At 45.1% G+C, this 13428-nt stretch overlaps 1 protein-coding gene across 1 annotated transcript in view; it reads left to right on the top strand.

Moving 5' to 3' along the window:
• Window positions 1–10380, top strand: part of PINX1 (PIN2 (TERF1) interacting telomerase inhibitor 1) — an 83621-nt gene extending 73241 nt beyond the window's left edge. Inside the window, exon 7 of the mRNA XM_082843177.1 lies at window positions 9667–10380. Coding sequence (XP_082699303.1) covers window positions 9667–10140 — 474 coding nt within the window. The 3' untranslated portion in view covers window positions 10141–10380. The remainder of the gene's footprint in view (window positions 1–9666) is intronic.
• The last annotated feature ends 3048 nt before the right edge of the window (window positions 10381–13428 follow it).

Here is a 13428-nt window from a genome sequence, read left to right as displayed (position 1 = left end):
TAATAATTTTAATTTTTATGAACTCTTTGGAATTGTAATCTCAGTTTAATTGGTTAGAGGTTTTGTTGAATGGAGTTGTATTGTAGTTGGTTTTCTTGTTTAGTTTCTGTCTATTCTAAAAAATAAATTCTCCTGTTGCATTTTTTTTTTAATTTTATTGTGGCAAGAACACTTACATGAGCTCTACCCAGACCTTTTTATAATTTTTTTTTTTTAACTGTGTGTCTCCCACAGATGGGAGCTCCTGTCTGGGCCCCGGCCCTGGTCAAGTAAACAGTAGCTGCTGGAGCTGCTCAGTGGATGTTTATGAAGGACTGGACGGCCACGACTTTGGACCTCAGCCTCCTCAAGATCTTATTTTTCTTGTATAATTTACTTTTATTCCACGACTCAGTGATTTCAGGATTTTATCTAATTATTCTTACTAACTTAAATATCCTTTAAACATAGAATTATTTTGCCCTACCAAATTTACTCCTAGAAGTATTTTTTAAATATTTGTTACTTTAGCTTCTGGTCAGTTAAAAAGAGGTCTATATAACGATTAATCCCATATAGTATACAGGAGCTGAGGGAGAGGACTTTAGTAATAACTTCATTCACCTGAATTAATTTTCCCTTCTCTTCTTACTCCAAATAACTATTCATACTCTATTCCTTGTTTCAGAATAGTACGTTCTCTAAAATCTTCAAAAGATGCTATGCTTTCTATAATAAGGAGCCTAAATTTGAGTTGTTAATGATTCCTAAGCGATTTTCAAGTCAGTGGAGTAAAGGTGGAAGAGACAGGCCCTTCGTCAGCCTCTGCCTCTGCTTTTGGAGGCTCAGGCATTAGGCTTCAACTACTTACAAAAGCTTTTTGTCCTGTCTCCAGAGAGCAGGGAACAGAACCAGTTGACCTAGAATCATAAACGATAGCCAGTTTGGATTATTTTTAGGCTTCAATCAAAGAAATTGGTACCTGTGTCACATTGATCATTTCTAGCTTTGGAGGAGCCTCGTTTATCTTGTAACAGCCAATGTGTTGTGAAATGTTGTCACATGGATCACTGCAACTTTCCAGGCCTTAAGACTTTTGAGGGAGGCAGGAAACCTGCTCCTTTTTTCTTTTCCCTCTCTTTCCCCAGAGGCTGTATGACTCTTGTCAGTAGCTCTGATGTCAGTTACTTGAGAGGGGTTGTTGCCATAGAGAACCATCCCTTTAAAACATGTTTATGTTGGCTTTTCGTAATGAGTGGTAATTTGAGCAGCTGATGAGGCAAGTGGAAAAAAAAAATGAACAGCTTTGTTAGCACTGGCCTTCCTACGAGGCATTTGGCATTATTTGTAGTTCTTTGCTGTTGTTCAGGGAAAAGCAAGATATTCTGTCCCTTCCAGTCCCCCGTTATCTTCTCTGAGCTGTCCAGTTCATTTATCTGAGTCTGTAAATTCCAGGCAGGGTTCTAATGCCTAACGTTAGAGAGGTATCTGCCTGCTTACAGTGGGTTGGGAGTTCTCTTTGATGTCAGATCACTTCGTAAGCAAACTTCGTCCTTGTCTGCCAGAAATCAAACGGCAGATGGCAGCCCTCTCTACCCCTCACTGGCATAATTCAGTAAGTTAACAAGAGACTGAGATTGAGAACTTCATCAAAACCCAGAGCCCTCCAACCAACTCCGTGTGTGTGTGTATATACTTCACATGCATCTAACATTTCCGAAAAGCAGACTATATTTCAAAATAAATTTTATTCATTCAGCAAATATTTACATAGCATCTGTTATACTAGAGAGAAAACAAATTTTTCTTACTGATGAAATTCAAAACTTTATTTATGGACACTGATATTTGAAATTCACATAGTTTTCATGTCATGAAATAGTTAGTCTTCCTTTGATTCTCTCCCCCTCCCTCCCCCCATTTAAAGTGTAAAAACCATTCTGATCGGCAGCAGCCGGATTTGGCCCTCGGGGCATGTGCCAGCCAGAGAGCCCTCCTGGAACCCCTGCACAGGTCCTGGGTTCCTAGAACCTGTTTGCAGGAGCATACACACACTGTACACATGCACACGCTCACATAAAGTTAAGAGTTGCTGTGTAGTTCTAGTTCTGTTGTTGTATTTTTTTATTTTTAACCCCTCTTCAAATCAAAACTTCCCGTCAGTCAGTGGAGTCTTGTATTTGTTTTTAACTCTTGTGATGCTTGCTAATCCTGCAAGTGATTGTGTTTCCCAGGCAGATTCCATGAGGCTGGTTATTTCTGAGACTTTGTGTGTTTATCCTAACTCCACATGTGAGTGAGTGAATGATATCTTGAAAAAAACACCAGATTTTACCCCTGAGTAAACTTCTTGTGAGTGCAAACATAGCTCATTGTCAGTGAAACAGTGTTTTCAATCATGTGGAAACCAAAAAGCTACCATAGAAAGCAAGAGAAGAAATGCTGACATAGTCGCACAGTCTCTGCTTTATGACCAACATGTTGATCGCTCCTTGCTGAACCTCTGGAGGCAAACCATTCTGATGACTCGCGGGAATGCGCAGCTTCCCAGGTTGTGTGATGAGCTCAAGATAACATGTAGGCTGCACCTTAACAACCTGCTGCCGGGGGTGGGGGGGGGGGCTTCTCGTGGAACTTGATCCACCTGTTTGTCTTCTCAGAGTGATCTCCTGACTTTGCCTTGGATGTACTCTAGAACTCGCTTGCTTTCCAGCCTCTTCTCTTGATGGCGAGAACAGTCACAACCCACGCATGTCACTTTATTGCTGATGTTCAGCCCGCCCCACATCATGCGTGTGATAGTTCCATAAAACACAGCACCCCATTTTCCCGATTTACCTAATCTTCCAGAAGGTGACGTGATGACATGTGGAATAATAGACCAGAAGAGACATGTATGGATCGTTTGACTGAGCTGTTCATCGCTCAGGGCCGCAGGGAGTGATGGGCTGATCACACTACTAGGCACTGGGATGCACCTGCAGAAGTTAGCGGAGCGATTTGCACTGGGAGGCAAGGTGGCATCTGATTAGAAGGGTGTGGTTTCATCTGGGTGGGAAGACTGTCCACTGCAAAATGCTGGTTCTCTCTTTGCTTGCCACCCTTCCAAGCCCCTTCTAGTCATGAGCCCCGCCTGGCACGCAGAGGAACCTGTGCTGACAAATACAAAGCTTCCGGTTCAGTGGGGGGGTGGGAGTGCTTCCCAGCCTGGATCTGCCTGGGGCTGGTGTCTTTTGTGCTTTCCTGGAGCGCTCACCATGTGTTTATTCTTCATTAGAGGCTGTGCTGAACCCAAATGAAATAGGCATGATTTCTGCCTTCAAGGAACTTAAAAATTCCTTGGGAAGATGCTTAGAAAGCAAATTATACAAAACCAGAAAGTACAAGTAACCAATTGCTAGTCACAGTAGTAACCAAGGGAGGTTGTTCACAGGGGCCAGCTTCTTGAAGGAGGCAGCTTTGCACTTGATCTTTAAGGGAGTGACGCACACAACTGTGTATGAAGAATCTGGAAGAGCGTCGCGGGGAGCATCACAGGCGACCGCGGCAGTGCCTTCGGCTCCCTCTGTTGGCGAAGGGTCTTGTGCTCACATGTCCTGGCACCCCCTCACCTCAGCACTGCCCCCATCTTGACGGGCTTCACACCTGAAATGGCTTCATACCTGAATTCATCGCTGTCCTAAGTGGATGGGCGCAATTTCTGCCTCCCAGGAGACATCAAGACATAACTTGTGTTTGTCAGAGCTGTCCTGCCGGAAAGTTTAGAGAAGATGCAAGTGTTCTTTCAAACTACTCACTTGCCAAGCTTTCTTAACTCTTCACAGACTAATGCAGCACAAGCTGATGACACAGGCTGGGGTGGAAGTGTGCATTTGTTCATCACAGGCAGTAGTTCTCAGAACTAATGACCCTGTTGCTAAGTCCATCACCCTTGAGCTCTGGCTGTCTGCTTTTTCTTTCAATGAGAAAGTTCATTGAAGGATTACTGTTGCAGCCTGTGTCGCAACGTGGAAATCAAAAGGCTTCAATCATCTTGTCACTTAAGATCGGCAGTGACATATGAGAAAGGCTGGTGAGCTAAAGCGTTGTGCCTTTGAAAGCTCATCCTGGACTGTATGCTTATCGTAACTGGTAAGATTTTATGCTTGTGGTGCATCTGCCCCAAACACCTCTCTGAATTCTCTATCCAAACTGCTGTGGTCCCTGCCCCAAAAGTTACCAACAACATTCTTCTGAGAATAATAAAGAGAATCCTCTGTATTTGGGCAATTCACTGTTAATCCATCTCAGTAGACATGTTTGAATGACACCGAGGACTGGGAACCCAGAAGAGCTTGAGCAGACAGCTCACTGAGCTGCAAAGCCTCTAGGCAGAGTACCTAAAAGAAGCGAAGAACAAGCTCATGACATTCTGTAGCCATTTGAGAAAAGGCGACATGCATCTTTCAGGCACCTGAGATGATTATGGTATATGATAGCTAATTTCTTAAGTGTCTGTCTCTGCAAGGTCTTGTGTCCTTTGCATCCAACTCTTCCCGCCCCCCCGCCCCTACCCCATTTGTAATTCAGAATGGCCAGAGATAGGTTGAGGCCTTAAGATTCTCCAGCTCTAATTATAAAACTCTTGGGCTTCCCTGGTGGCGCAGTGGTTGAGAGTCCGCCTGCCGATGCAGGGGACGTGGGTTCGTGCCCCGGTCCGGGAAGATCCCACATGCCGCGGAGCGGCTGGGCCCGTGAGCCATGGCCACTGAGCCTGCGCGTCCGGAGCCTGTGCTCCGCAACGGGAGAGGCCACGACAGTGAGAGTCCCGCGTACCGCAAACAAACAAACAAAAAAACAACAACTCTTAAGCCTGGTTTCAGGCTATTTTTTAATTTATATGAATTGCAAACTAGATAATAGAGTTTTTTTCTATTTAGAAAGTAGTATCTATTTCTTGTGGCCGTTTTTTCGACCTGAAGTTTTAGCATCAGTTAACTTCTGCCTCATAAAGTTGAGCATGGACCAATTGATATATACTTCAGTGTTGGGATGATTTCTGAAGAGAGAAACAGTGACAAGTGGGTCTGTGTGATGCAGGCCGGAAGCTGGGATGCTGGCGTGGAGGGCGTGGAGGGAGGACGGGCTCTGCACCTGGCAGCCTTGGGCCAAATCCTACTTCTGTCAGTTCCCACCGTCAGGCCTTCTGAATATTAAGTGCTTTGAGGTTCGGTTTCTGCCCCTGTCAAGGTGAGGTGACATACGATAATAAGTGATTGCCACACTGAAGGCATTCAAGAAATGATAGCCGCTTTCTTCAGTGCACCGGGCTGCGGGCACCCTGGGTCAAGTCTCCACACATGATGGAGGGAGTAGTCCCGCCAGGCTCTTCTGGCTTTAAGCCACTGAGGTTCTGTGAGCTGGGGAGCAGTCCTCCTGGGTTCTGACCCTCAGAGTGTTTATTGGTTGGGGTAGAAATTAAGGCCCTTGCTGTCACTTGGGAAAATCCATCGTCAAATGTTTTTTTAAACACAGGCTGTACACTCATAGGTTCTGAAAGAAATGAGAACACTGCGGGGTTTTCTGAGACAGACAAGATTAACCCATGAAACAGTGTTTTAGAACAACACAGACTATTTCATTGTATATTTTTAAAATGGTAGCTTTTAAAATATATGGAAAATAATTCAAGATTCTCAATGTAGCTTTGGATCTTTCTTTTTAATTAACAAAAAGGGAGGTAGAGTAGTGGATATATTACAAATTTAGGGAGAGATCTTTTAAACTGTTTTGTTGATTCCCTTACCGTTTCCCCTCATTGACCGAACTGTGTCTTTGGAAAGCTTCTTCGTCTTAGGTGCACTGCATGGCCTCGGATATGCACAGCTGCAGGCGACATGTCCCTTCCCCAGCTGAGTGAGGAGACCAGTGAACTGACGGGATATCAAGGCCAACAGAAAGGCTGGAGGTTCTACAGAGAGACCCCTACCTAGCTCCTACTATAGAGACTCTATCCCTCACTGTCCCCAGGGGAAAGCCTGACTGTCCTTGCGTATGCCGTGACTGGACAGCTATTTTATCTCTTGGCATTCAAGCAGGACTTAAGGAATCTTAGACCGTAGAGGCATGAAGCTGAGGGAGAGATTGCCAGGTCATTCGTTCCAGAAACCCATCACATTTCCGCTTCCATCCGGATAGCTGCATTGGTATTTTCCCGACTCTCTGCCTCTTGAGAACACAAATTTTTAGGGTATGTAAAGGATCAGTGGAGACTTTCAAGCCAAGGTATCTAAAAAGAGAACCTTCAAAACCTTAAGTACAAAATGGGAATTTATGATCATTTTAAAAGTTCCAGCTTCTTACTACCTTTCTTAGAAATATTAGGATGATTTCCAGGACTTAGGTTTAAAATAGATTCATATTCCAGTTAGTAGTCACCCCGGTTTTTTGCTTTTATTGATTTTAGCTTCTAATATATAGTGTCAGTTCTTTTAAATGAATGCTTACAAATTATTCATTGCAAAATAGTATTTGGCCCTTTCTGTTCTCCTAAGTAGTATTACTAGATCTGCTCTCCAGCTGTATGTTCTCTTACAGGTGGTGTAAAATATTCTCTGTGGATGGACTTGTAGGTGCATTGCTGTCACTCCTGCATCTTGGCCTGACAGTTGGGGTGATAGTGGTCTATGAGCTGAGCTCATCTGCTACCTGCTTATAGAGCCTCACTATCCCTCCTCTGCTGTCTGGTGTCACAGAGGAATGGCCAGCCCAAATGTCATTTCATAGTTCGGTAAACTTTAGACTTTCAGGTCTAATTTAACCTACTTATTTGACTTGATTAGTAACTGAGACCCAGAGAGGTTATGGGATTTATCTAAGGCCCTCCATTAGTTAATAGCAGGAATTGGAATTTTAAAAGAAAAGGTTTCCTAAATCCCTAAGCTTAAATCAAATGTTCGGTAAGATCATTAGTTAACCATACCTCCCTTGCTAGTATTTTGTATGGAACAGGAAGTTTTCAAGTTATTTGTAAATTTATTTTACTAGATTTTAGAACACTGTTAGCAAATTGGGATTCTCAAAGTTTATGAAGCAGTGAAAGTCACATTTGGTGTTACAGATTTTTTATTTTTTTGGTGGGGGCGTTGCATTATGCGTTTAGTGGAAATGCGGGAAGAAGCGAGTTTGTTGCTATTTCAGAGTACTAAAAAGTTGCCGGCGCTTTTCTCAGTACTTGTTTACTTTGAAGAAGAGACCAGATATGAAAAGTATTCATTTTCTTAAAAAGGTGTACATTGTTCACATTCATGCATTCATGGCTGAGAATATAGAAACAGGGATTGTAATCACTGTAGTAAAACTGGGTTTATGATTTATAAAGTCATGAAATATGAGACCTGGGCTTTGCTTCTACAGCAGTCAGGTCTGCAACCTATTCCTCCTTTGTTTCCATGGTTTTCAAAACAGGTACATTCCTGGAGTGTGGGAGGCTGCCCACCGCTCTCCCCTGCAAGTCATTGTTTCGCCTCCACTTTCCTTGGGTGCTGGCATCTCTCTGGCTTGTCTCCACGCCCCGCTGAGCTTGGTGTGCAGTGGCCCATGATTATTAAAATCCTTATCACCAGAGGACTTGATTACGAGCAGAGTTATTTTCTAGGATTAGAAAGACCCGCAGAGTTCAACAAGTGACTCAAAAATGATCTTGTATTTTCTAGTAATTAAAAGTGTGATTAATACCAGTACTTAGTTCCTGTGATTTAACTGTTAAAAGCAGGAATTCAGAAGGTAATAAACAGGTGAACAAGGTAAGGAGCCATAGGATATGACTCGAATTTGAGTTCCTAAGACACAGATACACTCCAGAGGAGGTGGCCCACGTAAGACAAACTCCTCTCATACTGTGAAGCTAAGTGAGACCTATTTTATGTAAACAGGCCTCCTTCATGGAGACTTGCCGTGTGCGGCTGTGTGCCGTTACTAAACGGAAGGCAAGACCTTTCTCGTCCATCAGGCGGGGATTGGCTGGGATCAGGAGAGCCTTGAGAAGATTTTTCATCCTGCTGTGCAAAATTTCAGCTCTTTTTCAACATTTGAGGAACAAAAAGACAAAGTGACCTTGTGTTTTTGGCTCCTGTGGCAGCTATTTTAAAATTTTTCTCAAAATTACCTCGTGGGATTCCAGCCCAAACTGAATATTGATAGATAACATTTAAAAAGCTCATTTGGTTTATTCCACATGTTCTGCATTTTACCTTTTGAAATTTAAGAAACTGACTACGTGATTTTGTGGTTTTAGCTCTGAGTAAAATAAGGTTTGTGCTGATTAGATAAGCTGTGATGTTGTTGGTAAGGTACCCTTTGGGGAGAGCTTGCTGGGTCAGCGGCCATTCAGAGCCCAATTGCCCCTGATATAATACTGATTCAGCCGAAATTTCAGACGGGACGCTACTTTGATCCCACTGAGCCGGGTTTTGAGTGCCGCTGTAACAAGAAAATACCTGGTCCAGTTATATGTGTGGTTGTAATAAAGTTAGCTGCACAAGCAGAGCTTTGCCGGCCCAGTTCAGAATAATTTGCAGACTCCTAATTTGGAAACTGATTTATTCAGAAAACTGTTTTCCCACCTCATGAAAGGGTCGGACCACCCATCTCGTCCTGTGTGAATAAGTGAATGTGAAGGGAGAAGCCAGGTAATTATGAAAACCTAAGTTTAGTGTATTTGTTTAAGGGCTTGATTATTTTAAAAGACTGTGGGCAGAATTATTCCAGACACTGACCTTACCTAAAGCACAGTCCTTATATGCTTCCATTTGAAGGTGCTTCCTTTTTCACGCACACCTTTTCATCTCCCTACTGCCAGCCAGCCACAACCTATATGGTGTGATAGCAGCATTTGATTTTTTATCCCAGCCTATTAGGTTAGCATTTTTGTTTTCCTCTTCTCAAGCCTTCTCGAGCCTTACAACTGAGTGTATTCATGTAAAATTAAAATGTAAACCACACTTAATCCCGGCGGTTATGAGTGAGTAATTCCTCCATTTAGAAGCAGACGGACACAGCCATGGGTGTCTAGTTCACGGCAGTGGCGGGGGGGGGGGGGGCGTCTCATGTCTCCCACCCCCAGCTGAGGGCAGAGGGCACCCCAGCTCTCCTGTTCCTTCCGGGAGGAAGGGGGCACACGGGCCCTTCCAGCCCCGGTGCCTCCTCTCTCGAGCGGCCAGAGGGCCACGCTCTGGACACACCAGGGTTGAGGCTGGCACGTGGCTCCTGGTTTAGCAGGGGCTCCCATATACGCGTGGCGTCTGAGCTTGTGGGTCAGGGCGCAAAGGCCTGTGTATCCACAGCGAGACCAAGTAGGTGTCTGACGACACCCCAGAGCTCCGGGCTTTTAGGGTCCTTGTTTCTGATGGAGACTCTGGGAACTTCGTTGCCATTTATAAGGTTGTTGCCAAGGGGCCATTCTGTCAGAATGGCGTCCAGGTGACTCACCATCTACCTTGTGAAGTTAGCCTCCGACTCCCCGGCCTCCCACCCCGTACGGCCCTCAGCTGGTGCGCGTGGCCACTGCATTCCGCACCGTGCGGCTCAGCTCTACCCGACGGCCGGCGAGGGGTCCAGGGGGAGCCCGGCCCCCCAGCCACGCGGGCTCCGGGCGGTGGTGAGTGACTAGCTGATGCGTAACCGGTGTTACTCTTCTCCCCACCTCAGGGCCAGCCCAGTCCCGACGCTGCAGAGGGGACTGACGTCTCCCCCATGACCACCAGTGCCTTCACCATCCGCGAGTACTTTGCCAGGCGCATGGCGGAGCGCAAGAGTAAGGCGCAGGGCACGGCCGTGGGGCCAGAGGCTTCAGAGACCCCAGTGGAAAGGAAAGCAGGGAAGAAAAGAAAGAAAGAGGCGAAAGATAAAAGTGTGGAGAATTGCACCCACCCCAAGGCCAAGAAGAAGAGAGACCAAGTTGAGTGGCAGCTGGGAGACCCCCGCTGGGACGAGAATTCTGGTGCTGCTTCTGAGGGTGGAGAGGGTTGTGTGGCGCCACTCGATGACCGGGACCCTCCCTCGAGGCCCAGAAACAGGAAAGAAAAGAAAAGGGGACAGAAGCAAGCTGAGACAGCAGAGGACGGTACGCTGGATGAAACACCAGTGAAAAAGAAGAGGAAAAAGAAGAAAGGTTCCAAATAAATTCTCTGGAGCCAGGGCCTCCCGGCTTCTCAGCTGTCAGGGCGCTGCTGGGGCAAACTCCCTGGCCCGACGGCAGAGCCGGTTCACTCCGCGAGCCGCGCACAGCCTCGGACACGCCCGGCCCTGCTGCATCTCGCCCTCACGCTTTCCCAAATCGGATTCCCAGAACTTCTTAGTGTCCCAAATCATGGCTCTCAGAAACAAATACATTTCTTTCTTAGACTCTGAGTCCACCGTATTTATTCCCCTTCATGTGAGTACATTGTTATGTGCACGTGCTTGTGTGTGTAGGTCTCTCACAGTCTGTATTTGCTCTTGATTTCTTTCAGTAACAGTGAACTGTGCTTCCTGCTGAAGGACTCGGTCTAATTAAAGGATTAAGAGGCAATAGTTGGCATTCAGATAGCTCTTTTTGTTCTATAGCCAACCGTATGTTTCTGCCAAGTTGCTTTTATATCATTACATTCCCAAATCAGAGAGTTGTTTTGGTCTGGTTTGGTTTGGTTCTGATGGGGAATTTGTTTTAATGCCGTCTTTTCCACTAAGCAGTGGCAGCCGTGTATTTTGAGGAGTTTGAGCTGACGGTGGGGGCAGTTTAACTTCCCAGCGCTCTCACAGGAGCCCTCTTGCGGTTCCTCAGCGAGAGTCGGTGGTCGGATACCTTTCCATTAGGTGTCCTCAAGGACAGGTGCCCTAGAGTGGACTCCTCCTTAACGGTGACCGTCAGGGGATCCTCAGGAAGTTGAAAGAAAAACTGAGACTCTAAGGTTATGAAATTACTTTCATCTAGACTGGGACTGCCTTGTGAAAGCTCCTAAAAGTATAAATATCACATAAAGAGTAAAAGACACCTTCAGTCCTGCTCACACCGGATGGTGTCACCTCCTGGGTTTATACTGCCTCTGCCATACCGTGGCGTGCCTCCCTGTGTGCAGCGTAAACTCTCCCCACGCGGGTTTCCCCGGAAAACTGCAGACACCTTCACACCCTCTTCGGGACACAGAATGCAAAAGAAAGCACGTGTTTAAGATTTAGAGGTCCAGCACTGTGGTTTCCTCTCTTCTGCTGTCTTTGTTCTCTTGACCTCTCCCTCCTTTTCTTTTTCATCCTTTCCCCCTTTTACTCCGTCTTCCTTGCTCCCCCCCCCCGCCAAGATTTTCAGTTCCCAGTTTTCTCTTACCCCTTGCTGGCTGCCTGCTCCGGTCCTGCAGACCTTTCGGGAACTCTGAGGATGTGGTACAAGGGCGGGTCGTGTGCTGCCTTCCACCTGATTTATAGATGCTCCTGGGTAACAGTAACGAAAACTCACTACCACCTGATGAGCTTTTGCCCTGGATTTTAACCCTCGGGGTCACACATTAGAAATGAAGCATGGCCCCAAGTTTCTTAAAACTGAGAAAATATATGAAGAATGTTTGATTTTAGTCTCCTAAGAATTCCGAATGGTGCTAGTTGTTTAAAAGGATACACACGCACACACCCCACAGAGAAAATTCGTATGAATTCAGAGCCTGAGTTGTAGTGTCTGAGTTTATTGTGGCCCTCAGAGTTTAGAATCCCAGGCAATGTCCAGTCTAATAAAGCACCAAAGATTTTTAAAGTCACTTTTCTTCACAGAGGGCACATGCCAAGTTATCTGTGCTTGTCCTATCTTGTATATGAAACTAGAGTTCCAAAAGAACTAGAGTTCCAGAAGGGAGTTCCAGAAAGAAACTAGAGTTCCAGAAGGGAGTTCCAGAAAGAAACTAGAGTTCCAGAAGGGAGTGGGTATGTATGAAACCTAAAGAGAATTATCTTTATTTATATATAGATATAGATATATGGATATATATTAGACTGGGGTAGGGTTTTTTGCCTTTTCATTTACTTTTAACTTCATTTGCCAGTAAAAATAAGAGCCAGGAGGATATGCTGAATTGTATGCAGGGGAAGGAAACAAATGGGCATTTAGGGAGCAGGGAGCTGCATCTCGGCCAGGTGGGGTGAAGTGGGCGGTGGGAAGACCAGAGGAGGGAGGTGCTCAGGGGTGCTCTCAGAGTTGGGAACCCAAGGCAGTCGCATCGCGAGACTGTTGAAGTGCGACTCTCATGGAGAGCACCTGTAGACCGTGGCAATTATTATTTTAAAGCATCGCAGAAAGAACTGAATGATTTTAATAATCGAGTGGGTAGCCGGAGAAAAAGGTACACGCTCAGCAAAGAGCAGACATCGTGACCATTTGCTTTGAATAACACAGAATATTTCCTCTAGAAATGCTCAGCTTTCATTTTTCCCAAGTGTCTCCTTTTCAGGCCACTTAGTTTTCTGAATCAAAGTGGAATTTAGAACAATGAAATGTATGCTCTCTGGACACTTGGATTTCATAGGCATGATATTTTAAAAAATTGTTAACATATGAGCCCTATTTTTTGCCTTAATTTATTTCACTCGGTGAAAATGTATTAATTCTGTAGTCATCAGTGCTTTTCTTGGCATCCTTCAGTTTTAAGAGGGAAAGTAGGTTCCCAGGAAAAGGTTTGTCCCATGAAGAGGTGCTTAAATGTTGTCTTGTAGTGCCCTTCTTTTGTTTTCTGTCAATTGTAATAGAAAATAATTATCACTCTATGCTGTTTTATGTGCCCGGCCCTGTTCCAAGCACTTTACATAAATCAACTCGTTTAGTCTTCAGACAACCCAGTAAGATAACCATTATTGTTTATCCCCTTTTACAGATAAACTCTGCTTTATAAAAGGACCTCTTTTGCTTTTTATCACTAGGTTTATGCTGCTCCCAGGGAACCAGCAATGCTCTAGTCTCCTCTCTGCCCTGGCCACACGCCCCGCACTGCTTTATTTAGTCCTCACCCTTGTGACGTCACCTGTCTTTAGCAAGATTTTCTGTGGCTGTTGCTCTTCACATGCCATTGTTACATTTAAATGAGAATATATGTGAAAGCAGCTGGCAAACTGTGAAGAGTTTTGCAGTTAACTTGAGTTAGTATTGTTGATACGGACTGTTGAAAATGCTTTCTAACACCGCATGGTAGAAATTCTTGATGAGTTTTCCTTTCCAGTGTGGTCAAGAGGTTGGTGGGAAATTGTTTAAGTAACTCAGCTTCATAAGGCCTGTTTGCCAGTCTACGAAACAAAGGCAGAATTTCTTCCAATTTGTAGAAAATACTGATCCTTCTGAAAAGTGAAAGCAAAACGAGCATTTGTTCTATACCACAGTGCCTATCCCTGCTTCTCTCCTCACCTGCTGGCTGACCCTGGCAGGAGCAAGCCGGGACCTGTTTTTTGTTTGTTTTG

This window comes from Leucopleurus acutus, assembly GCF_964270905.1.
Source record: "Leucopleurus acutus genome assembly, chromosome: 7".
Classification (NCBI taxonomy): Eukaryota; Metazoa; Chordata; class Mammalia; order Artiodactyla; family Delphinidae; genus Leucopleurus; species Leucopleurus acutus.
Note: the sequence above shows the minus strand (reverse complement) of the source record. Positions and strands in the feature narration are given on the sequence as shown.